At 37.9% G+C, this 26019-nt stretch overlaps 3 protein-coding genes and 1 pseudogene across 5 annotated transcripts; 1 reads left to right on the top strand and 3 right to left on the bottom strand.

Moving 5' to 3' along the window:
• Positions 1-231: 231 nt before the first annotated feature.
• On the bottom strand, positions 232-7341 carry LOC147474036 (protein ALTERED PHOSPHATE STARVATION RESPONSE 1-like). The gene is made up of 5 exons (XM_086586769.1): positions 6199-7341; positions 5852-6036; positions 4744-4967; positions 1585-1915; positions 232-930 (listed from the first exon to the last, which is right to left on the bottom strand). Exons 1-5 carry the CDS (start codon positions 6956-6958, stop codon positions 427-429), a joined length of 2004 nt encoding a protein of 667 aa, XP_086442895.1. The 5' UTR covers positions 6959-7341; the 3' UTR covers positions 232-426.
• A 587-nt stretch (positions 7342-7928) lies between these two features.
• LOC147474035 (KRR1 small subunit processome component-like) lies at positions 7929-13082 on the bottom strand. Its single transcript, XM_086586770.1, has 13 exons — positions 12781-13082; positions 12613-12689; positions 11820-11930; positions 11626-11694; positions 10610-10666; positions 10272-10310; positions 10044-10148; positions 9880-9962; positions 9718-9799; positions 9058-9201; positions 8871-8945; positions 8263-8363; positions 7929-8167 (listed from the first exon to the last, which is right to left on the bottom strand). Exons 1-13 carry the CDS (start codon positions 12971-12973, stop codon positions 8158-8160), a joined length of 1146 nt encoding a protein of 381 aa, XP_086442896.1. The 5' UTR covers positions 12974-13082; the 3' UTR covers positions 7929-8157.
• A 7325-nt stretch (positions 13083-20407) lies between these two features.
• On the top strand, positions 20408-21725 carry LOC147474034 (uncharacterized; annotated as a pseudogene). Its single transcript, XR_015210164.1, has 2 exons — positions 20408-20783; positions 20865-21725. The product of XR_015210164.1 is annotated as an uncharacterized LOC147474034 (transcript).
• A 611-nt stretch (positions 21726-22336) lies between these two features.
• LOC147474033 (KRR1 small subunit processome component-like) lies at positions 22337-24827 on the bottom strand. Of its 2 annotated transcripts, XM_086586771.1 has the most exons (7): positions 24737-24827; positions 24236-24351; positions 23373-23452; positions 23096-23154; positions 22713-22750; positions 22482-22586; positions 22337-22397 (listed from the first exon to the last, which is right to left on the bottom strand). In XM_086586771.1, exons 3-7 carry the CDS (start codon positions 23423-23425, stop codon positions 22359-22361), a joined length of 294 nt encoding a protein of 97 aa, XP_086442897.1. In that variant the 5' UTR covers positions 23426-23452; positions 24236-24351; positions 24737-24827; the 3' UTR covers positions 22337-22358. The 2 variants fall into 2 exon arrangements, 1 of the variants encoding a protein (XP_086442897.1); XR_015210175.1 differs by lacking the exons at positions 22713-22750; positions 24236-24351; positions 24737-24827 and having other exon boundaries at positions 23373-23512.
• Positions 24828-26019: the final 1192 nt, after the last annotated feature.

The following is a 26019-nucleotide window of genomic DNA, read 5'->3' as shown; positions in this document are numbered from 1 at the left end:
GATATATCCGATATTTACAATATATATCAATTGACTTTTTAATCATTTTTTAATATAAATTCGATATTTCCAATATATTTCTAATATATCTGATATTTTCGATATTTTAAATAGTTTAGACTGATCACCAGAAAAAATAGATATATCTAACATATATCGGTTTTTTAGTACACCGATATATTCATCAATATCGATATTTTGGGCCTTGATTAATATAACTACTAAGGTCAATGGATAAAATTGTGCTCTTCAATTCATACATTTTACATCAGTATATTCATTGGTGAATGTATGACCAAATTTACTTTTAATAAGTATTGGCTTTGACTTTTTTATACATAAGACTGAGATCATCTGAATTCTCAATTGTTTTCTGGCAAAAACTTAATCGCAAATGTGTGAAGGAATATGGTGGCAGATATCAACTCAGCATATCTGGTACAGCTCTGAACCACGGGATCTAGCTGAATTAACTTGGGAAGATTCGCAATAAACTTCTGATTCACAACCATGAGAAACTGCTGTCTTATTCTGGCTGTTAACGGTCTCAAATACCTGGGAGCACACACTTGAAAATGCAGTCAGTGCCTGAAAGACATTAGGTAGGCTTGTTTGTAGATTGCTCAGGGTCATGGTATGGCTGAGCCGAACTGAGTTAAGATACTTTATTTTCTCATCTTCCACCCTTTTCTTGAATAGCTCAGTTTTCGCACGCTTCACTGCTAAAGGGTGATTAGGACCCAAATTTAAAACCATGTCATCAGTCATAGTACTTACAAACTTCTTCTCCATTTCATTTAATAAGTTGAGTTCTCTCTGCAACTTCTTCTCAAGTCGCTGTGATTTCTTCTGTAGCATGTGTTCTTCAGCCTCCTGTAGAGCGATGGAGTGGATGACAGAAAGAAAGCTCTTAATGGCTTCAGACGCTACCTGTCACATTGGGGAAGTGAACCTAAAATATCCTCAATATGAAAGAACAAGCAGCAGGCATATAGTTGGCCATCCTAATTGTTTCAACTCCCAACAACTGAATTACTCTCCTGGATGTTCTAGGGAAATTCATGTCCCTAAAATTCCTATTTTCAGGTGCTTCATGTTACCCAAATCCACTTGATATCTCCTACAAATGACAGTACTATGATCATAAGTTGTAACTAAGGGTGTGTTTGATTCCACAAGTGAATTTCCCTGGGAAATCCACTTTTAGTTGAAAATGTCATAAGATAGGACCAGACAAGGGAACTTCCCCTCACCTCGAGAACATTTTTTATGGGAAAATTTTATAGGGTGGAGAAACTTGTAACTGAGAGTTGTTCATGAAAGCTCTTGAAGGTGGTGGAAAATCTCCCTACGTGCTTTTCTTTCATGGAGATCCTCCACTAAAGAGGTGGGTTTCCCAGGTAAAAGTTCCTTTCTTCAATCTAACACACCTTAAATCTATAAGATTCACTTTTGGCATAGGAGAGGACCCACAAATCGTGGGTTATTTTCCCTGGAATAGTGTTGAGTGCATACCCATCTTACAAAAGTATACTGCCATCACAAATTCACCAAAATGCAAGATGAGTTGGAAATTCTTAGTACCTTGTCAGGTAAATGGTCTGTGTGAAGCTGCCATTTTTCGCAGAGGGTTTGGACACTAGATAAGCAATCACTTTCTTGTTGATCATCAGCAAGGCAGTCGGTGAGTTGAACCCACCGATTGAGAACCTGAACATATTCACGTTGAGACTTGAGGAGGTTGCAGAAACTGATGTACCAGCCATTGACTTCCGTTTCAAGTTGGACTGTAGACTGGCGATGGTAATCAGTAGTTGGCTCTATGCTCGGATGGTTGATGAGATGGTTCAGCTGCTGGGTAATAAGGTTCTGAGCATGATGGCATTCATACATTGTTCTCCACATATATTCCAGCCTGCAAAAGTTAAAAAACAAAAATAAAAGAAATGTGTCTGATAAAGCTGATTAGTGGAACTGGTATGGACAAGCATGAAAGATAAACATCTCCAGTTTAAGCTTGAGGCCTACTGATGCGAGGACGCAATAGATTATCATGTGCACAGCACATGCATAATGCTACACCTAGAGTTTATCTTTTATTCTACTTCTATTTTAAATCCTTAGTTAATTAGAATTAGACTAACTTCTATTTTAGTTTTCCAAGTTCTATTATGATTAGGATTTGTTAATTAGTTCTCTATATAAGCAGATGTAAACCTTAAGATTTTCAGACTTGATTTATTATTAGATTGAATTTATGAAATTCATTTTTATTCATTAAACTCTAGTTTTGGGTATTTTTATACATTGTGTATCTATTGTTCTTGCTTCCGTGACAAAGATACATCAAATTTATGATGCATGAGTATGTATTAATTAATAATTAATAGTTTATATTTTATTTGGTCTCCTAATTCAATTAGGAATAGGACTTACGATAGTTTCCTATTTGGTTTCCAATTTGGTTTAGTAGTTGTTTTCTTATATAAAAACATCTAGGCCTTTATTGTTAGGGGTTATTATTGATTATTAATTTTTGTGAATTGTTCTTCATATTTGAAAGTTTAAACCCTAGATTTAGGTGTTTGTTTTATTAAATCTTATTGATGTTCATCCATTGTTGAAGCTTCCGCCAACAAGATACATCAAATTTGATATCAAGAGTCAATCGATTTTTGGAATTTTTTTTAAAGAGAAAGCACTGTTCACGAGCACTGTTCGCCGGGATTACTGTTCACCGAACACTATTCACTGCGGGGAAAAAAAAAACGTTTTTCAATTTTCTTGGTTAATTGTCATGGAGTATCGTAGGAGAAGTAGAAGAGAATCACCGCCGCTGCTCGATCATCGACGTTTCCATTGGTTGAAGTACCATGCCGATCACAATTATGAGAGAACTTACGATATGGATTGTAGCCGCCACGCGAGAGTTTTACTCCTTCAAGAAGGTATGAACCTCCTTCCCCTCCTCCATCATTGGTTGTTAGTTTGAGACAATAATTCAAGTCAGAAAAAAGATGCAAATTTTCCTCCCACGAATCGATGTATGATTCCGATTCCGACCACACAAGGAGGGATGGTGTTTCCCCTCTTAAAAATTGTCACTACCACCACCATGGAAAAAAGTCACTTTTGTTAGTTAAGCAAACCCATGAACCTTTTTTTCCTAACCAACAAGGCAAATTATCTCAAACAAGGAAACACGGATACAGTGATCCTACATGAGAACATCTTCCACCATCTAATTATGAAAGCGAGCGGCAACGCCAACACCAACACCTTTTGTTTCAAGCAGCCTCTATAAGCTCTCGTGAACGACAAGTTTGTGCTGCCATTGATCCCACGACAGATAAACTCACTGACCACCAACCGAATGATCCAAGGAATACCTCAAAAGATTCTACTTCTACACCAACTGAAGATGATACAAAATCCCAGGCAACTCATGTGGTTCAGAATAGTATCTTGGTAAGTGAGGACAAATCCAACCAACTTTCAGCATATGATACTGTTGAAAATCATCATCTATTCCCTTCTCGTCAACAACTATTATCAATTGAAGAGGAGAAACCCCTATTGGATTCTACAATGGTGCAACTTTCACCGGGGGCAGCGAAAAATATTAAGAAAGAAGAATCCGAAGTTCTTTTTTATCCTAGTATTTTTGTTTACTCCAAATATTACTTTTCTGATTATTGTATTGATCAGCCAAGAATACCCGGTAGAGATGAGGCATTAACACTCAGCCAGGTAACAAAGTCTGTTCATTCAGTGAATTGGGGAAAGAATGCATGGTACTTGGTTCTTTTTGCGAGTCATTACTTGGGCAAAATTTGAGGACGAATTTTCTGCAACCCGGGGAGGCGTATTCGATTATGAAGAACTTTTGTGGGTTTGAAGATTTTCAAGACAACAAACTCGAGGACGAGTTTCTTTCAAGCGGGGGAGTATGATGCATGAGCATGTATTAATTAAAATTAATAGTTTATATTTTATTTGGTCTCCTAATTCAATTAGGAATAGGACTTAGGATAGTTTCCTATTTGGTTTAGTAATTGTTTTCTTATATAAAGACAGGCCTTTATTGTTAAGGGGTTATTATTGATTATTAATTCTTTGTGAATTGTTATTCATGTTTGAAGGTTTAAACCCTAGATTTAGGTGTTTGTTTTATTAAATCTTATTGATGTTCATCCATTGTTGATGTTTCCGCCAACAAGATACATCACCTACTCTGGCACCCCGAGTCCCTTCACAAATATTTCTAGACAATAAGTAAGCTTAAGAGACAGTTTTTCCGTACAACAGTACCAAATTTCTCTGTTACACCTTTGTAAGGCAAACCTATGTTTGACATTCCATCTGCAAATGGTGTCTCATGGTTGCGTGCATATAACATAATATTTCATTTAGAAACCTAACAACAGACCCAATATCACTGTCTCAAACTTTATGAATTATACACTGACACTTGCTTTTATAAAAAGTGTGATGCATTAAACTGGTTCAACTACAAGCACATAGGAAGGTCCGAAATGCTATCATAGCACCACTTGTTCTATGACGACTTGGAGTGGATGACTGATAACTCATGAAAAGTATATGTCGATAGGTACAATAAAGGAACAGAGAGTTCACAGGTCAATGAAGTGCCTAAGAATATCAAAGTATTCCTACATGCACGAGAAAAAGAGTGAGATATGATAAAGAAGTTAAAGGATAGATATTGACTATGTGATTTACCCGGACGACAATATGACAAGCTGAGGATGTAGCTCCTCATCTATTAGTTTCAGTATAGACAAATGTGTTTCACTTATTGACTGTTGAATACAAGACATGTCACATTGCAAGCTCTCAATACTTGATCTAGTTTCCTCAGTCTTCAGCAAATCTTTATCACCATTTTCATATTTCTGCAGTAACAAGGTTTTCCTTCCATACTCCACTTTTGTATTCTCTTCCTCCTGCAGCAAAAGAATCCCACAAGATATACCAGTTCAGTACTGAAAGAAGAGTAGATCATATTGTTATTCCACTTTTCAATGCCTGGATCATGCCTGATTATATAAAATATTATCTGCAATGGTCCATTTGGTAAGCGCTTTCTCGAGAAAAGAAAACACTTTCATGGAAAATAGGTTGTAGTTGGCTTGGGACTCTGGATGCTTCTTCAAAAGTGGGTGAAAGATTTAACAAAAAGTAACTAAAAGGTAATGAACTTTCAACTGCCTGATGGAAGCAATGTGAAATCATGATCATGGGTAAGACTTTGAGCAAAGGGCTCGGATACTTGCCCATAGATCATGTTGATGCGTAGATATTAACTGGATTCGCCTAAAGTGCCAAAGGTAACAAGCTGTGACCTAACACCCTATCTCATCTGGTTCCTGGGAGTGAGACACCATCAGTTTGACACAGGGCGCCACCAGAGTAGCACACACCAAAAAGCACTTGGTTACAAACACTCCCTGACAAAACCATTCGAAGTTGACATCATTTCCAGAATGTCAGAGAAAAAGTGTGTTGGAACTCCCAAATCATCAGCACGCCATTACTTTCCCACCACATTCGGTCCCTTGGTTATAAATTGCAGGGTAAGAGAAGTAATAGTGGACTCACAAAAGAGAAAACATCTCTTCTCAAGTCCCTATCTAACATGAACCCTCTTCTCCTACCTAACTTGCCCTTAGTCATCACTTGCTTAACATCCTAACCACACTTAACAGCCTATGGAAAGTCATTATCCTACCTATTAATATGAACTCGATTATTTGTCCAAGTATGAGTTGCATGGAGTTTACATATATTGTTACAATGTTTAAAAACAAACTAAAAGACGAACAGTTACCTTAACTTCCTTGTACAGCTTCTCTTCCTCAGTGTAAATTTTATCCAGTGTAACGCCATGTGCACCAGGCTTGAAAGGTTCACCAGGTTCATTAAAGTCTATAGCATCCTTGCTAGAATGGAGGGCTCTTGAAGACCAACTCCAAGAAAGTGCACTAAAAACCTTAGAAGACTTGCACGGCTTCCCTGTAAAACAAACCACAGTCATGAACTTCGCAACCTCAATAACTACATTAAAAAAACAGTGAATATAGCTACATTGTTGTTTGTTTGGTTTTGTTAACAAATGCTAGTAATACTAATCAGGTAACAAACATATTACACAACAAACTACTAATCAGTTCTTACTCATGCTTTCTCCAAAATTCTGATAAAGAGAGTCACCATTCCTATTGATATCCAAAAGCAGAATCACATTCCTCCCCGACGCCGAAGCTTTTAAAAAATAATCATCAATATCTCTAATAATCCCAGCAAGGGTCTTCTCCTTCCTACTACTTGGAATAACTAAAGCAGTATCAGCAGCCACATTACTCGAACCCGAACTCACCATTACATAATCATCATCCCCCAATGCCTTCATAAAAAGAGGCTTAAGCACAATGTCAGTAACAATCTTCTCCTTCTCGCTGTCCTCCTTCTCGAACTCCGTATTTGTCTCCGCCCAATCTTCCTCCTCAATAACTTGTTCTTGGGAGCTATTAGAATCCATAATGTCCCAATCTAAGCTTGGAGGAAGTGGGGGCGGTGTCAAAATGACACCATCCCCCTCTTCTTCATCAGTAACCTCATTTCCACTTCCCCCATCGTCCTCTTCATGATCGGGGCTAAAAGGAGGAAGTGGGGGAGGAGGGGGAGGTAAAGTTATAAGTGTAGAAGAAGAAGAAGAAGAAGAAGGTGGTAGTAATATATCAGCAAGGTCTAATGTTTCAGAATCAGTAAACTGACGAAGTGTAACGCCAGTGTTCTTTAATGACTGTAAATAACACATTTGAGCTGCAGCAAACTGACTTCTAAGTACCAATAACTGTTTCATCAACCGTTTTCTTTCCTTACATATCTGTACTCTTTCTTCCTTATTTATTCTTCTTGATGCTACACAACCCATTCTAGACTATGAGTTTTTTTTTATTTACTGAAACAAGAGTGGGTATGGGGAATTAATAAGAAAGAAGAAGGGGAGAGGAAATGGGAATAGCATTTGAGTGTTTAGCTACAAGACAGTTGAAGAAAGAAGATAAGAGCAGACAGAAATCATGATTCTGAGCTGTCTGGTTTCTTCTGACAAGTATAAAAATATTGTCTTGCTGCAGCACCTTCTTACTCTATTTTGTCTGTAGTTCTAGTGTGTTGCTAAAAAACAGCTGAACTCTCCTGGGCCTCCTCTCTTATTGGTTTGCCCTAGAGATGATAGAGAAGAATGTGTACTTGAATTTTTTTCACTAGGAAAATATGCTTTGGATAGTTGGATAATAATGGAAACAAGAATCCAAAGCTGAAAATGTGGTAAAGTGGGCTTTATGATGAAAAAGTAGAGGTGGAAATATGGAATGATGGAATATTACATTATGTGAGAATAGTTATGAGCATATCTATCTATAGACTTGCACCATTTCCAGCTATCAATTTATCAAAAAGCAAAGCATTAAATGGCACCAGCAAATTATAGAACGATTTTTTTTCTTCTTTTTTTATAGGCAATTCGATTTCTATCTAGCAACCATGTGGGGGGTACTTGAAACCTGACCAGCACGTCTGATTTGAAGCCTACAATCCCCAATATCCAGCGGGACCAAAGAGACTGGTTTTAGTGCTACTAGACGAGGTAATTTTTTGGACCTTGTACAACTGGAAAGTTCCTCCACTAATCTGCACCAAAAAGGATCGCCCATCAAACCAAAATAATTAAGACTCTTCAAAGATTGAAATACACAGGCAGTCAGATACACATTCTTCTTCTTTTTATTTTGTTCTTTTTTGCTGTCTTTGGTTGTAGTCGCGGTTACAAAGATTTGTTAGGGGAGCACACTCTGCTACATGTCAGAGGAGTTAACAAAAGAGTTAAATCCTCCACCAGATTTAACAAACTTCTACTAATCTAAGATTTATTAACATTTCCAATCAACAGAGTCAGAACAGTGATGACAAATGCTAGCATAGGCAGTAATTTTGTCATGAAGTTCAAAATTTAAACAAAATTTTTGATTTTCCAAGTATCTGGAGCGAAAGATGCATCAAATTCAGACAGCTGCTGCGCTGGTTCTGTGTCTTGGCCAAACATCAGTACTCAATAGTAATATTGGAGAATCATCTTTTCCTGCAATACACACAATGCCCAACTCAGCAATTACTACCACTAGGGGTTTCAATAAAGCCAAACTATCAGATCTGTAAAATTGGCGAAGGCCATACCTAGTCTTTTTCTTCGAAGATGTTTCAGCAGGCGCCACAATATAATCTTCAGCATTAACATTCTCAACCGCTTTCTTCGTCCCAAGGTCCTTTGCCTTTTTCTGTGAAGAAAAAAAAATTGACGACTGTATGAAATCAACTCTGAAGTCGAACATAATTGTGGGGTGTAATTCTACTGCTTGCCGAAAACGCTCATTCTACAGTGCCTCTTCACAGTTCATTGTTTGCTTCATATCCAGAATACTAAGCATTTCATATGCACATTTGTATCATACATAATGAGCTTCACATTAACAAAAATACTACCATGAAATTTAACTCCAATGCTTAACCATTCTAAATCAGCATCATTGAAGATAAAGTACAGCTCCTAGAGGATGGCATTTCTACGCTTTGTTTTTGTTATTATTATTGATTGGCAAGCCTATTTTAAATGAGATCAGTAAACTCAGTAAGACCCCTGGTATAATCATCCAGAGGCATTTACAACGTTTATTTTAACAATGTTGATCATTTCTACTAATCAAGATTACTGCAAATCGATATCAAGTGACAAGTCTTATAACGTGATACCAAGTTATCAAGAATATAAGAAACATCTCAAATACCTTCAAGGACATTACTATGTCAGTCACATCATTCTTTCCATCTCCAAACTTGCTAGAATTCAACCCCAAATGTTCCTAACACCAAATGGAAAATTAAGTGAGAAGAAGAAAATATGGTGATAGTACCAAGTACAGTTGGAGGTGCAGAGAGAGAGAGAGAGAGAATTTCATAAGCTCAAAATTAAACCTCAGGAGGAAGAAATGCTGCATCTCTCTTCCTCTTATTTTCAGCTGATTTTTCAGCCTGCTGCTCCTGTTTCTCTTGCCATTTCTTTGCGGATTTCTTTTTGTCGTTCAAAAAGTACTCGCCACTTTCCAATTGAAGGTCAATCTGAGAATGTTGTCAAACACATGTTCAAATAGTGGGAAACCAGCATTGACAATAAAATTCAACATGAATACTATCAACATGAAATATAACAGTAGAAAATCCTAAGATAAAAACTGGAGATATATAAAAGCAAATCGACTTCATAACGTAAGAAACAGCACGCTGATACAGTCAAACAACACCAGATGCATAGGTTTCTAATTTAAGTTTTTCTTGTTGGAAAATCTGGCACTACACGTACATAACCAAAGAACCATAACTCATACGAAAATGATGCATATCTATCTTAACGCATGACCTTTCTGGGGGGAAGAAAAAAGCATGTCAAGGCTCAATCATGTGCTAATATATTTGCTTACCCACTCCCAATATGTCTAGGGTAGGGAACAAGTGCAATGCACAACATTTTGCAGTGGAAATTGCAAAGAAAAGATGAAAACAGCATAAAGCAACTGAAGACAAAACTGAATAGACTAGATTATCTCATAATTTGTAGCAGAGCAAAAAACCATTTACCTTGCTAGGCGGTTGAGGAGGAGGGAAAGGTGTATATGGTTTCTTTTCTATGCTTATGGCTTTCTTTTTCTGAACATTTTTCCTGATGAGCATTTAAAAATGCTGCAAATAAGTACAAAAACAAAATTAATACAGCCAGATGAAAAAGTGCAAAGTCCATACTTTTTAAACTTTGGAAGGAATCTATCCCAATTCTCTGTTGCAAGTTCGGGTCTTTTTCCAAGCTCTCTCTTCACCATCATCTCCTACATACACAGAATGGAGTAAACCATCACACAAATGAATAGTATTTACAATTTAAAACAAGAAATAAAAAGGCGAGCCACCTTGATGTGACGTAGAGGGTGCAATTTATTCTGGATGCAGTCTTCCACAACCCTTCGAACTTGTTTTAGACCCTTGAAAGAACCCATAGCAGCGACAGTGTTTCCCTGCAAGCAATATTGGAAAATTTTATTACCCCAATTTGAGATTTGTTCAATCAAAATAGCAAGAACAAAACATAACAAAAATATAACAAATCTTCAGAAAATATAAATGTGGTAGTAGTAAACCTGAACTAGAACATAGCAATTTGTTAAAATCTCAATAGCCTGCATCACACAAAAAGCCGTGTCAGTATAGAAGACCAATTTGTGCATCAGTGGCTGGAAGGGCATGGGTGTGTGTTGTAGTCTAAAGAAAGAAGAAGATTAATTTGTGTGACTGGTTGGAAGGGCGTGGGTGCGTGTTGGGAGGGGGGGTATTTGTTAGTTAGTTTCTGCGGATGGACCAACAAGAGCGTTTTTTTTTTATTTATAGCACCACAAAGGAACCATAAGAACAAGTGCTGTCAAAATACAGAAGGTTAGTAAAGGTCACGTATGATCCCAAAAGGGTTAACAATAATCACCTTCAGCGTGGACGAATTGGACCCCAGAAGCAGCTGCCTCCTTTTAATAAATCGCTCCTGCAGAAGATTACGATTTTTTATTTACATTACACATTAAATGCAAGTCAATTTTTCATTAATGCAAAGCATATACAACACACAATCTAGACCTCCCTATTTACACATTAATCTTTCTTTCTTTCAATTCTTTATTTTTTTTTCTCTTTTGATCGGTAAAATAGAGGTTTATTTTAATATTTACACATTAATCATAATTCACATTGACACGGATACACAGATACGGAGTGTGCCATGGGACCCATATGAAGTAGGCCATGGGGACACAACTAATTAAAAATAAAACTGTTACTAATTAGGATTCCCCCCTTCCCCCCCCACTAGACCCCCCACCCCACCCCACAACTAGATGAGCCAATTAGGATTCCCCCCCTAGATGGGAAATTAGGGTCTCCCCCCAAAATACACACCAAAAAAAAATTAGTCGTGTTTTTTGTGGGAAAAAATTAGATGGGAAATTAGCCAAAGAATTAGTCGTGTTTTTTGTGTGTGTATTTTGGGGGGGGGGAATCCTAATTGGCTCCTCTATTGGGGGGGTAATACTCGTTTTACCCTACTATTTTTTAGTTACACGACTAATTCTTTGGCTCAAGACCTTACAAAGCGTATCCTCACAAAAACAAAAACAAAAAATATAAATTGGACCGTTTAAACTGTCCAGTCCTGCCTAGGCCTATTAATCAGCCTGCCAGGGGCCGTCTAATCAGACCATGATTTGCTCACCGATTATAGGCCTAAGCAGTTCAGCTAGGCACCGCCTAGGCTGTGTTTTTGGAACATTGCTTAACATTGACGATAAAAAAAAAACGTTAAAGAAACTTAATTCAGCAGATAAGACCTTATACAGATCACTTACAGCTTGATTGGCATTTCGGCCAACCCACGAAAGTTATAGTTTCAGCTTCATATGTGTAAACCATGTCCACTAGCAATTAGTAAGAGAAACAAACATTTCATACCTTACTACGGACCAAGCCCCCAATTCTTATGATATCACATTGCATCTCATCATCCAATATCTTGATTGCCTACAGAAAATATGAAGTGATTCTTATCATATAGAATTTACAAATGTGTTTACAATTCAATAAAGATTTTCTATTTCGTTACTGTTCAAACTAGCAGTAACAAAATCTTATGAAAGTATACATACCTGGGGTGCAGGGACACTTCGAGATAAAAGCCTTATCAATTCCTTAGCTTTCACAATAATGTATGGGTCCCTAGTCTTCAGAGTTGTTGAAACGGTCATGGTTCCCTCAACCTGAGTAGCCAAATGTAACAATAAGTTAGGGAAATTAACTATAGTTGTTTCATGATAATATGATATACACATAACAAGTCCAGCAAAACTTAGACAAGAAATGTAAAAGTATGTTATACCAATTGTGCTCTATATGCAGGTAATTAACGTAACTTTTCTGCCAAGCATTCTATTTATGAGCTCTTTCTTGGTACGCTACTCCTAATAATTGCTCCCCCTATTCCTATTTTCCTTGTCCTGTCAACTGTGTATCCAAAATCCTTGCAAGATTGTCTTATGATGTGCACATTTTCAGAACATATTAACTTAATAACCTTAGTTAACGGAATCAATTGTTTTCAGGTTTTAAAATCTGTATATTGGGTACACAAATTTTTCGACCACATATCCTCTCATTCCTTCCATTACCTTTCCGCCAATTCAAGGTACATATTTACGTGCATTACATACTTCAAAAGATAAGAACTCAAAATCCCAAATCATATCTAAAACACAACTAAACATGAAATCCTTTACAACTAACAACACAAGCCAATTTACACTACATGACCTCTATATATCCTTATCGAAACAAAAACCCTTTTGGGTATAAATTATTTCCATCACATTCAACAACTACACTACTTATATACAAACAAACAATCGGTAACATAAATACAAAAAAATGCGTAAAAACTCTTACCATATTCAAGTCAAATGAAATACCATAAGGCTTCAATGCAGCTTTCACAATAGGCGAAACTTCTTGCAAGTACACCTCTAATAAAAACAACAGTCCAACAAAAAAAAAACGTTATATAAAAAAAAAAACCCCGACTAATTCAAATTTAAAATTGAGTGAGTGAGTGACCTCTGTAAGCAGGAAAAAGAGTAGCGAAAGAGCTGGTAACTAACAAACCACTTTCGTTCCATGAAGGGTCAAATTTTTCAACTTTCCAATGATCAATACTTTCATCATCCCATGGTTTTGGCTTGTCGTGTTTTCCTCTGTACCTTGGTGGTCTTACTACTCCTTCCATATCCATGTTTTTAACATCTTCCATTTTTTTCTTCTTTTCTGGACTAGGGTTTTGAGTAACTGCCTTCTGGTTATTGCAAAAAAATTTATTTCCGCCCACTTCCTATTGCAAAATAGTTTATTTGCCGACACCCCTCAAATTATACGAGCACCCATGATTAGTTAGTTTTAAACTTTGGGTTATATTGACATACCCCCCACCACTAGTTGCAATTAGGATTACCCCCCCATAATAATTGAAATTAGGATTTCCCCCCCAACTTGACAGTCAATAGGAGTCAACCAACAGTTTCTGTTAGTTGACTGGTCAAGGATCATAAATTGTCCTAAATACTCTTTTTCTGTGGAAATTACGAAATTAGCCATTGACACTGTTCAAAGCCCAAACTCGAGATTAGACATTTGAGACGTACAACCAATGTTTTGAAAACCGAACCGGTAATCGAACCGATTTTTTGTTAAAATGGTTCAACCATGGTTCGACTCGGTCGGACCGATTGATGTTTATTTAACAAATTTTTTAATAATTACAATAATAAAATGAATAAATATATGTTTTAATTCAATATTAATTGGTATTATATATCAAAATAAATTTATTATACAAGAAATACATAGTAGTATGTTGGTTTGGAGTTTGGATTATCTTGTTTAGGTGTTAGGTTCAACTCCCCACATTATCAATTTTTCAAAAAAAAAAAAAAAAAAAAATTATATAAGAGTGATCCGGTTTAGAGCTGAACCGTTCAACCGTTCGCCGGTTCAACCACCAGTTTAAGCTTAAACCCAAGGTCCAACCATAAACTCAAATTTTAAGCCAACCGAACCGAAAATTTATCGGTTCGGTCGGACCCAGTTCAACCACCGGTCCGTCCGTTTTCTAAACACTGCGTATTTAGCCTCAAGAATGGCATCTTTTTGTGGAAACATGATGGCCATGGAATACTTCGCTATTGGCGACTTTGTCAATGCAAAGTAGTTGTTTGATGGTGTTGCAAGTCTTTCTGACCAAGAAGGTTGGGTTGCGTTGCTTTGGGAGGTCTTGGGGTACCTAAGGGGGAGTGCTCGAGAAGACTAAGTTCGATGAAAAGATTTTGTCGAGTACTCTCTTCGGATGGTCTGCATTGCCAATATCATCTAGTTTTGGATCCCAACCTTCAAGGAAAATATGGTCCAAATTGGTCCTGCTAGTGCGTCTCAAAGACAAATCATACACGATGAGGTTTTTAAGATTCTAAGAGGAGAAGTCACATTTGTTGGAATCTTCATGTGTATTTCAAATACTTGTGTGTTGTTTAGTCCCACATTGATGAACCACCACTAGCAAGTGAGGTATTTGAGGTGAACCTCTAACATAAGGGCGTGCCCTTAGGGTACAAAGGCTTTTGTGTTAGGAGGGAGGACTCACCCAAAGCCACACACGCGCGCGCCCGCCCGCCCCGCACCAAACCGAGCCGAGTCGCGTCGTGACGTGGGCTTGGGCTGTTTGACTAGTGGGTAGTGGATTATCAATTGCCTAAACTTGTTTTTGCTTTTTTGCAAAAAGTTTCGCTAAGCTTGTAGTTCTACTTTGATTTGGTTTTGTGAAACCGATTAGAGGGTGTCCTTCTCCATCTATGATTCGATTATACCTCTATATAAACACTGCTGTGTTCATAAGAGATCAATCAATCACAGAACAGAGAGAGAGAGAGACACAGAAGAGAGAACTCGTGTATACAATCTTTCTTTAGCTTTATATATATTGAGAGAAGAGGCGAAGTCGTCTTTGCCTCCATACACACCAAAATAAACAGAGGATACTCCCTTCTCTCCACCCTACACGAAACGATAAGTCTTCAATTGCTTAAATCTTCTTCTCTTCTTCCGTCGCCGAGAGAGTTATATTGTTGTTCTAGAGGGTAGTCGTTTCTAGTGCAAAGTCGATCATTTGTAACCATTGAATCCTGTGAGGAAAGACGCCCTTGCTGCCTTTTACTCGCACCATTGGAAGGGCGAAATCTTTCCTTAAGACGACCTAATCATCCGCCTTGGTTATTACCGTTATATAGTCCTTGTCTTCTATTGTTTTCTTTTATCCGCATACAACAATCTTAAGGAAAAGAACAAGATGTCTACACCGCTGTTGACACCACCGATCAAAGAAACTAATTCGAGTCATGGAAGTAACTTCGCCTACATGAGATGAGACCTCTTTGCTCCATGAATGCTCGAAATTTACCTAATGTGTCTAAGATTGAATCCTTCAACGGTTCACACTTCAAGAGATGGAGAGAAAGGGTGTTCACGTACCTAGATGTACTCAACTATGCAAAGTATCTCATCGATCAAAGACCCGTGGAGGTTCTAATGATTTCGAAAGAAATCAAGCTGCTTGGCTCAATGGGAATAAGGTATGTCGTCATGCTATTTTGAGTACCTTGTCCAATGAGATTTTTGATATTTATTGTTCAAATAAGAATGCACATGATATATGGGAGAGTTTGAACAAGAAATACATAATAGAGGATGCTGGTACTCAGAAATATGCTATTGGGAATTTTCTTAAGTTCCATATGAGAGAGGATAGAGATGTAACGTCTCAAATCCATGATTTTCATGTCTTGATTAATGATTTGAAAACCGAGGGTTATTAATTTGCCAATCCTTTGTTCTTTGGATGTTTGATTGAGAAACTCCCCGAGTCTTGGAAACACTATAAAAATAGTATGAAGTATAAGCAAAGCGGATGACTCTTGAGGATGTGATCATTCACATTCACATAGAGGAAAAGAACAAGACTTCGGGATGAGGTGTTGTCTAAGGAATTTCATTCTAAAGCCAATATCATTGAAAGTAATCCCAAAGAAATCTAACAAAACCTCTAAGAAGCGAAGTCCAACAAAAATAAGAATTTCAAGGTCAAAGGCACTTCTTTTAAAAGGAGTGGTAATCGGCAATGGAAATTGTTATGTTTGTTTATGGTAAACCCGACATAGGGCTTTTTCGGTCATAACCTGAAAGACACCGATGATCCTCCCAATGCTAATCTAGTTGAGGGAGATGATATAGTTCTTCTTTGTTGTTGTCACAAGTGTTTCATAGCCACCGGGAAGAGGAACTGGGTACTAGATTCCGGTGCCACCCGCCACATCTCGTGGTGATGTTGAAGCCTTCTCGGACTACATACTAGTGAAAGATGAAAAGGTCTATATGGGTGACTCTAGGTATGTTCTGTTGAAGGAACATGCAAGGTTCTTCCGTTAACTTCGGGGAAAACCCTTTCACTTAGTAATGTTCTTCATGTTCCCGATTATTCGCCGAATCCCGATTTACTGTTTCTACTTGGAAAAGTCCCAAGGTGACTTTTGAGAGTGACAAGTTTGTTCGACAAAGAATGAGGGTTTTGTTGGTAAAGGTTATTGTAATAACAGGGTCTTTTCATGTTGAATGTACTTGACAACATTATTATTAATAAGAATGAATGAATGCTTACGCTTACTTGCTTGACTCTTTTAATATATGGCATGGTAGACTAGGACATGTGAATGTTCAAGATATGAAAAGGATGAAAGCATGTGGTTTATTGTCTAATATTTCTGATTTTTCTAATGATAAATGTGAGATATGTCTTTGAGACTAAAGCCACGAAGAAACCCCCATAAGCGTGTCTAGAGATAAAACGGATTACTAACTCTTATTCATACAGTTTGGGTGAATTCAAGTACCATGTCTAGGGGAAGTTTTATTATATTACATTCATAGATGACTTCTCTAGGTACACCATGGTATATTTACTTAGACACAAGCATGAGGGCAGTGAGATGTTTCTCAAGTACAAAGTCAAAGTTGAAAACCGTTTAGCTAATAAGATTAAGAGACTTGGTCCGATAGGGGTGGAGAATATGAGTCTAACCCTTCCGGGACTTTTGTGACAAGAGTGGCATTATTCATGAGACTACTCCACCATACTCTCCTGAGTCTAATGGAGTAGCCGAACGGAAAAACGAGAACACTAAAAGAGATGATGAATGCTATGCTTGTAAGTTCCGAGCTTCCCCGAACTTGTGGGGAAGCAATCCTCTCCCGCCATATACGAGAATAGGATACCTAACAAGAAAACAGGGAATAAGACACCATATGAGTTATGGAAAGGTCATGTACCTACCCCGACATACTTAAAAATGTGGGGTGTGTCTTGCTAAGGTTCTTGTGAACGAACCTAAAAAGAGAAAATCGGGACCTAGAACTGATTGTATGTTCATTGGTTATGCTCATAATAGTCTTTGCATATAGATTTTTAGTAGTAAAATCCGATAATAACCTTGTCGATGCTAACACTATTATAGAGAGTAAAAATGCTGATTTCTTTGTGAATTTGTTTCCTTTGAAAATTGGCATTGAGAGGTTGGTAGCTCTAGTGAACAACAATCAATGAGATCCCCGAATTTTCCGAACAAGAAATTCGGAAGAGTAAAAGAGACGTAAAAATCCACCAATTTTGGTGATGACTTTTACACATTTCTTCTTGATGATGATCCCGTGGACGATAATGAGGCAATCGATTCTCGAGATGCACCTTTCGGAAGGATGCTATACACTCAGAGCTAGATTCGATTATAGCTAATCACACATGGGAGATAGTTGATCTACCTCCTGGGGCGAAACCTATACGTTACAAGTGGATCTTCAAAAAGAAATTGAAACTAGATGGTTCCATTGAGAAATACAAGGCTAGACTTGTAGTCAAGGGATTCTCCCAGAAAAAAGGCATTGACTATTTTGATACTTATGCTCCTGTAACTAGGATTTCTTCTATAAGAGTTCTAATGGCTCTAGCTGCTATTCATAATTTATTTATTCATCAAATGGATGTAAAAACTGCATTTTTGAATGGTGATCTTGATGAAGAAATATATATGATGCTAAGTCTGATGGCACGATAGTACCGGAATGAAGCATAAGGTATGCAAGTTAGTTAAGTCTTTATATGGGTTGAAACAAAGCCCAAAACAATGGCATGAAAAGTTTGACAGTGTCATGATGTCTAATGGATATCACATAAATGATGCTGATAAATGTATTTACTTTAAATCTTTTAATGTGAATACATATGTGATTATCTGTTTATATGTGGATGACATGTTAATCATGAGTCCTAGCCTTGATGTTGTGAGAAACACCAAGATGTTTTTATCCTCCCAATTTGAAATGAAGGATTTGGGAGAAGCTGATGTGATTCTTGGAATCAAAATCATCAGAAACAGTGATGGTTATACGCTTTCACAAGAGCATTATGTTGAGAAGTTTTTGAAGAAGTTTAACTTTTATGATAGTAAGCCTGTGTCGACACCTTATGAGGCAAATAGTGAACTTCAGAAAAATGCTCAACATGGTGTACTCAGTCTAGATATGTCCAAATTATTGGTAGTCTCATGTACTTGATGAATTGCACTAGACGACATTGCTTATGCGGTTAGCGGGCTAAGCGGATACACTCATTGTCTTAGTCGGGAACATTGAGTGCCTTAGAGACTAGCCAAGTACTTGAGAGGAACAATGAATTACGGCATAAGGTTTAGACAAACTCCACCCGCGATAGAGGGTTATTGTGATGCAAACGGATATCCGATTCTCATGATATCAAGTCCACTAGTGGTTATATTTTCACCCTAGGTGGAGGTGCAAATAAAATTGGAAATCTTCTAAAGCGGACCTTGATAGCTCGTTCAACCATGGAGTCCGAGCTTATTGCTTTAGATAAAGCAAGTCTTTGCCGAGGTCGAAAGCTTAGAAACCTCTTGGCGATCTTCCTATTGGTACAAAACCGCCTCCAGCTGTACCTATGCATTGTGACTGTCAGGCCGCAATAGCAAAGGCAAAGAGCAAATTGTATAATGGGAAAAGCAGGCATATTCGTCTGAGACTACAGTCTATAAAGCAGTTCTTTGGAATCACGGAGTTGTGGCTCTAGATTATGTGAGGTCGAGTTTAAATTTGGCCGATCCTCCGACAAAAACAACACTTAACAGAGACAAGTGGTTGATACGTCGAGGGGATGGGACTTTTGCCTTAGATAGAGGGCGACACTGGCGGCAACCCCACCTATGTGATTGGAGATCCCATGAAGTAGGTTCAAAGGGAAAAACAAGTCACCTCGTCGCCCGGTATGCTATCGTCTTTCTTTGGGACGCCCCACCCTATGACTAGATAGCATTTTTGTATACTTTGTATAACTTGAATAACAATGAGAAAAGGATGAGTTATTTTACTCTTAATGGAATCCATAGTCCATTATTTTTATGAGATAGTGTATTTTAACCTGCTATGTACACTTGATGGATATCCACCCACGTGAATGTAGAAGAACTGGTCGGTTCTTATGAGTATTCAGCAAATACTCTAGAGCATTCACATAACACACAAATGAGGGCCAAAAAAAAGCCAACACCGAGCAGGGCATATAATGAAGGAGCAATGTGGGTGCATGTCCTCTATTTTACTACAAGGAATGTTGGTTCAAAGATTTTTAATCCACCACTTTCACGTATTATAAGACATCTTACCCTATTTGGTTCAAACCAAAAGCACCATATCTTATGCATTGTTTTTCGATTCTCTCGGCATTTTGTTAACCCATTTCTTTTGTAATATCCTATTCCAAAATAGTGGGGGACTATAAGTATTTTGAAATAGTGGGGGATTGTTGGAATCTTCATGTGTATTTCAAATACTTGTGTGTTGTTTAGTCCCACATTGATGAACCACCACTAGCAAGTGAGGTATTTGAGGTGAACCTCTAACATAAGGGCGTGCCCTTAGGGTACAAAGGCTTTTGTGTTAGGAGGGAGGACTCACCCAAAGCCACACATCGCCGCTTGCTTCCGCCAGACCGAGAACCGAAGTCGTGGGACGTGGGCTTGATTTTTTTGCTTTTGCGACAAGTTTCGCTAAGCTAGAGTTCTACTTTGATTTGGTTTTGTGAAACCGGATTAGAGAGGTGTCCTTCTCCATCTATGATTCGATTATACCTCTATATAAACACTGCTGTGTTCATAAGAGATCAATCAATCACGTAACGTAGAGAGAGAGACGCAGTAGAGAACTTCGTGTATCACAGTCTTCTTCTTCGGTATTGAGAAGAGGCGAGAAGTCGTCTTTGCCTCCATACACACCAGAAAAAACAGAGGATACTCCCTTCTCCACCCTACACCAAAACGGATAAGTCTTCAATTGCTTAAATCTTCTTCTCTTCTTCCGTCGGCCGCCGGAGAGTTATATTCTTGTTTACAGGGGTAGTCCGTTTCTAGTGCAAAGTCGACTGCAAACCATTGAATCCTCGTGAGGAAGACGCCATCGCTGTTGCCTTTACACTACCATTGGAAGGCTAAATCTTTCCTTAAGGACAGCCTAATCCGCGCCTTGGTTATTACCTGTTATTCTGTCCTTGTCTTCTATTGTTTTCTTTTATCTGCATACAACAACATTGTCATCAAATGAAGACAGCGGCAGCCTTAAAGTTGAAGTTGATAAACCCCTCTGTCTTGAGATTGATCCTATCAGCCCACTTAGAGTGGTACTTCTTGCTTCAGTCGCTTTTCACGAACAGGTGGTCAAGCCTGGTGCATCTACCTTGCTGACAATATCGCTATTGTCACAGCTCCCCCAACCAGTTGAGATTGATCAATTGGAAATCCAATTTAATCAGCCTGAATGTAATTTCCTGATCAACAGTGCTCAGCAACCAACGGTAGATGCAACATCTTGTGATCAACAAGATTTGCGGATAGAGAATGCTCCATTTTTAAAACTGCTCACGAATAAGTGGCTACGCTTGATATACGACATAAAATCTGGTATGCATCTGATCCCCTATGTATTTTCATCCGTTCTTACTTTATTACCGCTGCAACTTTGAAACACTGCTATGACTGCAGAACAAAGTGGAAAGCTTGACTGCATATCTGTGATCTCAAAGGTGGGACCTTGTTTCACAATTATTTGCCGAGCTGAAAGCCCTGGCTCAATGGACGAGTTACCTCTTTGGAAGTTTGAGGAGCGTGTTGATACCTTGCCAACCAAGGATCCTGGTCTTGCATGCATTCTCTGGTCAGAAGGTTATTCAGGTTGAGGAACAGGATTCACAAGTTGATCTAGCTTTAGGTGCTACTGGTCCCGCATTAGTTGGAGAGAGCTTCTTAGTTCCTGTTACTGTGACCTCGAAAGGTCATAACATTCATTTTGGTGAATTGAAGATAAACCTAGTCGATGCCAGAGGAGGTGGACTGGCTAGTCCAAGGGAAAGCGAGCCATTCATGACAGTCACAACGTACAACTTCTTAACATTTTGGGGCCTGATGGTGAGTATGAATCTCAAAAGGGTTCTGATAATATCAGGAGCATTCAGCATTCTTTTGGGTTGATTTCTGTTCCACTACTAAACATTGGTGAGTCATGGTCTTGCAATTTGGAGATCAAATGGCACAAGCCAAAGCCTGTCATGCTCTATGTATCATTGGGTTATCTGCCAACTGGGGAGGAAGCTAAGGAACAGAAGGTACATGTCCACAAAAGCTTGCAAATCGAAGGCAAAACTGCTGTTGCTATCAGCCACCATTACATGTGTCCGTTTCGTCGTGATCCCTTGTTGCTCACTAAAATCAAGCGATTACCAGGTTCGGATCAGTTAACATCGCTGGCGTTGAATGAAATTAGTATTCTCGTTGTCAGTGCAAAGAACTGCTCTGAGGTTCTTTTGCGGGTAATGTAATTTCGAGTTTGGGCTTTGAGTTGTGGGCTTTGAACAGTGTTAATGGCTAATTTCGTAATTTCCACAAAAAAAGGTATTTAGGACAATTCATGATTCTTGACCAGTCAACTGACGGAAACTGTTGGTTGACTCTTATTGACTGTCAAGTTGGGGGGAAATCCTAATTTCAATTATTATGGGGGGTAATTCTAATTGCAATTAGTGGTGGGGGGGTATGTCAATATAACCCTTAAACTTTTAATTGTCAAATTAATCACTTTGTTGAATTGAGTTCGTTCGGACTAGAAGTTACAGACTTACGTGTATGTGTATAACAAAAACGAAATAGACTATAGTTCGTTGAAATTTCAATTCCACATCCTCTAAACAATTAACACCATCATGGCTGAGTTTATGGTTTCGATAGTAGACCATGTTTGGCTGTACAAATACACATAGGAAGTAGTCGTAGTTCAGTAAAAATCAAGATTTCATAACTGTTTCTTCTTCATTCCTGGCCTATGAGCTTTGATATCAACCACATAAGAGATAGTCAGGCACCACAACAACTGAATGGTGACAAAGGGACGATAACTATATAGGGTCAACTGTGCAGTTGGATGGCTAGATCTGCAGATTTGCCACAAGGGATATACTGTGTATGAAATTCTCAACTGCCAGTTCAGGATTTTTTTTCAAGCTCTCTCTTCACCATCAGAACCTACATACACAGAATGGAGTAAACCATCACACAATGAATAGTACATACTATTTATTTAAAATAAGAAATAAAAAGGCAAGCCACCTTGATGTGGAATATAGGGTGCAATTTATTCTGCATGCAGTCTTCCACAATCCTTTGAACCTGTTTTAGACCCCTGAATGAACCCATAGCAGCAACAGTGCTTCCCTGCAAGCAACATCGGAGAATTTAGTCCTTTATAGCTCCAATTTTAGATTTTGTTCAGTTAAGATAGAAAGAACAAAACACAACAAATCTTCAGAAAATATAGATGTGGTAGTAGTAGTAGTAGACCTGAACTCGAACATAGCAATTTGTTAAAATCCCAATAGCTTGCATCACACAAAAGAGCCAAGTCAGTATAAAGAAAGAAAAAGATTAATTTGTGCGTCTGTGGCTGGAAGGGTGCGTGTGTGTTGTAAGTCAAACGAAAGAAGAAGATTTGTGCGACTGTGGCTGGAAGGGCGTGGGTGCGTGTTGGGAGGGGTATTCATTAGTTAGTTTCCACTTTCCACAAATGGACCAACATGGCTTGTTCTACTTGTGCCTCCACATAACGATCCAAAAGAAAATGTGTGCAGTCCTAAAAAAACGTTAATGTATCATGAATGCAGATGACACCACCAGCTACTAAAGGCGGCATATTACTGAATCTCACAGGGGTTAACAATAAACACCTTTAGCGTGGACGAATTGGACCCCCCAGAAGCAGCTGCCTCCTTCTAACAAATCGTGCCTGCAGAAGATTAAGATGTTTTAATGGAAACCATATATTACACACAACTTTGAACAATATAAAAGAAACTCAAATCAACAGATATCACAATATAAAGATCACTTATCGATTGATTGGCCTTTCTTATATTTGCCAACCCTCGATATATGGATAGTATTAGCTTCGGATGTGTAAAACAAATTCACGAGCAGATAGTAAGAGAAACAAACATTACGTACCTTATGACGGATGAGGCCCCCAATTTTAATGATTTCACATTGCATCTCATCATCCAATATCTTGATTGCCTACAGATAATCTGAAGTGGTTCTTATCATATAGAATTTACAAACGAGTTTACAATTCAATAAAGATTTCTTTTTCCTTTTTTCATTTATGGAATAAAGGGGCTAAAATTTAATAAACTGCATACAATCAAAAAAACATATACTGTTGTTGAAAATTGAAGAGATTCTTTACTCTAGAGAGAAAGGGGAACCGAACCCCCCATTAAGAAATAAGTAAAAGTTGATTTGGTAAGAAAATAATTCTAAAACTAAGTTTTAATGTCATTGATTTCTAAACCCAGAGAGAGGTGCTTTAGATAAAAACAAAAATAGTAAACTTCAAAAACTGCTTTCATCCTTTTTTCTTTTTATTTGGAGACCCGCAAAACACAAATAGAAATCGCAAGCTAACATACTAAAAGCAATTATAAGAAGTAAAGAGGATCAAAGCTCACAGCATTTTCAAAACAATTATGTATAGACTATAGAGTATGCACATTTCTATATGCAACTTTTGGTGTATAATTACATGCCCTTGAACTGAAGTGTTTCATCTTTGGCAACAGTAATGACCATTTTTTGACTTTTCTCTCTACCAACCATTTCCCCTTTACTTTACCTTTGATATCTAAGCAACTCAAGCTATAGGTGGAAGGTACATTAGTTTAAAACTTCAAAATACTGTAACAGCACAAGAAAAAAACTAAACCATCCCCACTAATCCATATATATTTCTACTTTTTAAGTAAGTTATAAAAGCAAGAAAAATGTGCATATTACTGTTCGAACTAGCAGAAACCAATATGAAAGTATACATAGCTGGGGTGCAGGGGCACTTCGTGATAAAAGCCTTATCAATTCCTTAAGCTTTCACAATAATGTATGGGTTCCTAGTCTTGAGAGTTGTTGAAACAGTCATGGATCCCTCAACCTGAGTAGCCATATGTAACAATAAGTTAGGCAAACTAACAAGAAAGTTGCTTCATGAAACCTTGACAAGAAGGAATGTTATACCGATTTGGGACTATATGCTGGTAAATTAAGGTATCATTTTTTCCAAGCATTTCATTCATGTGTTCGTTCTTGGGTCAAATTTGTAAACCGTGTGTTGTTAAAGATATCAGTAGAGCATCTTTCCTTTCAAACGATTTTGTATAAAGCAATTTCCAGATACACAATTACATGAACTACATACCTGATAACACTAGGTCAAACTTCTTCCAAGTAATTCTCTAATAAAAGTAAGAGTTCAAAAAAACAAGATTATGAAACAGCCCATTAAAATTTAAATTAGTAATAATGATTGAGTGACTGACCTCTGTGAGCAGGAAAAATAGTGGCGAGCTAACAAACCAACGTTTTCAGCGTTCTCCATGTTTTTCCAACTTGTTTCACTTTCAATTTCCTCTCTATATATAGTTATCGGCTAGTGAGTTTCGCAGCGTAAAAGCCTAGTTTACTTGGGCTTTGTATCCTATAAAGGCCCAAATTTACTCGGGCTATTTTGACAGTGGATTTATGATCTGGGTCCGCCCCATACCAAAAGTGTTGTTTTTAAGCAGCTTCTCTCTCGTTTAAACTAGTATATGAGTGGAGAGGGAGAGGAAAGAGTGGAGATTGAGAGTTAGTGGAGACGAGAGAGAGAGATGAAAAGATGAGATGAGGACAGACAGACATAAACCAACCAAACACATTTTTGTCCGCGTATTCTCTTCCAACGTTCGCTCCGCTCACTTGATTATTAATTTAGGGCATGTTTGTTAAATTTTAACTAATGGAAAGACAAAGAAATAAGTGGTCCACTATGGAAATGAAAGGAAATGGAAACAGTTTTAAAATTGTGTCTGTTTGGTAAACTCTGAAAAGAAAAGTAAATTGTGTCTGTTTTTTTTTTCCTTTTCTTTCCCTAAAATTTTTAGGTCTGGACCATGGACTCAAAACCATTTCTATTTTCCTAGTTTCGTTTCCACACAGAAAGCAGAAAGCAGCATTTTCTTTCCATAGGCAAACAAACAACAAAAAACTATGGAAAAGGTGGAACACAACTCTTTTCTTTTCTTTTTCCTAGCATTTCCTCCAAAACAAATAGGCCCTTATTTCAATTCATTGGTTCGGTAGAGGTACCGTCTGTACCAAATTTAACATTTTGAAATAATTGTTGCAGAAGGTGTCATTTCCAATTGGCAGTCGTGAGTGAGTGATTTTCACCTATCTAAACCATATAGATACTTCCATACCACACCCACGTTCTCCATTTTATTTTTGCAACTTGTTTCACTTCTGTTCGGTAGTTCACAGCCTTAAAACCCACGTTAGCAAAGGAAAAAAAAAAATAAGCAGTTTAAGTTGGGCCCTTAGTAGTTAGGGCCCAATTCAGATTACCCCTTGATATTACATGGGCTTAAACAATGGATTTAATGATCTAGGCCGGGCCCAATATCATTGCCGAGCAATGAAGTCTGCTTATGGTCTTATGGATTGCATAGCTGTTCGTGTGCTACTCTGCTACCACACACCAGACAGAGGACATTGCTTAATAAATGTTGTCCACAAAAAAAGAGCTTATTGGTATGTCGTAACTCGCAAAGTCTTTAGCAAA

This window comes from Coptis chinensis, unplaced genomic scaffold (genome assembly GCF_015680905.1).
Source record: "Coptis chinensis isolate HL-2020 unplaced genomic scaffold, ASM1568090v1 utg136_pilon_pilon, whole genome shotgun sequence".
NCBI lineage: Eukaryota > Viridiplantae > Streptophyta > Magnoliopsida > Ranunculales > Ranunculaceae > Coptis > Coptis chinensis.
Note: the sequence above shows the minus strand (reverse complement) of the source record. Positions and strands in the feature narration are given on the sequence as shown.

Bases quoted from the DNA above. Each gene is read 5' to 3' on its own strand.
- LOC147474033 (XM_086586771.1), bottom strand. From the start codon at position 23,425: ATGATGAGATGCAATGTGAAATCATTAAAATTGGGGGCCTCATCCGTC. The intron at 23,155-23,372 runs GTACGTAATGTT...AATCTTCTGCAG, and splicing joins GGGGCCTCATCCGTCATAAG to GCACGATTTGTTAGAAGGAG. The intron at 22,751-23,095 runs GTGTTTATTGTT...GTGTGATGCAAG, and splicing joins CCAATTCGTCCACGCTAAAG to CTATTGGGATTTTAACAAAT.
- LOC147474035 (XM_086586770.1), bottom strand. From the start codon at position 12,973: ATGGAAGATGTTAAAAACATGGATATGGAAGGAGTAGTAAGACCACCA. The intron at 10,667-11,625 runs GTATGAAATGTT...AATCTTCTGCAG, and splicing joins GGGGCTTGGTCCGTAGTAAG to GAGCGATTTATTAAAAGGAG. The intron at 9,963-10,043 runs GTGGCTCGCCTT...CTGTGTATGTAG, and splicing joins ACCCTCTACGTCACATCAAG to GAGATGATGGTGAAGAGAGA.
- LOC147474036 (XM_086586769.1), bottom strand. From the start codon at position 6,958: ATGGGTTGTGTAGCATCAAGAAGAATAAATAAGGAAGAAAGAGTACAG. The intron at 6,037-6,198 runs GTAAGAACTGAT...TTTGTTTTACAG, and splicing joins GAATTTTGGAGAAAGCATGA to GGAAGCCGTGCAAGTCTTCT. The intron at 1,916-4,743 runs GTAAATCACATA...TAACTTTTGCAG, and splicing joins CTTGTCATATTGTCGTCCGG to GCTGGAATATATGTGGAGAA.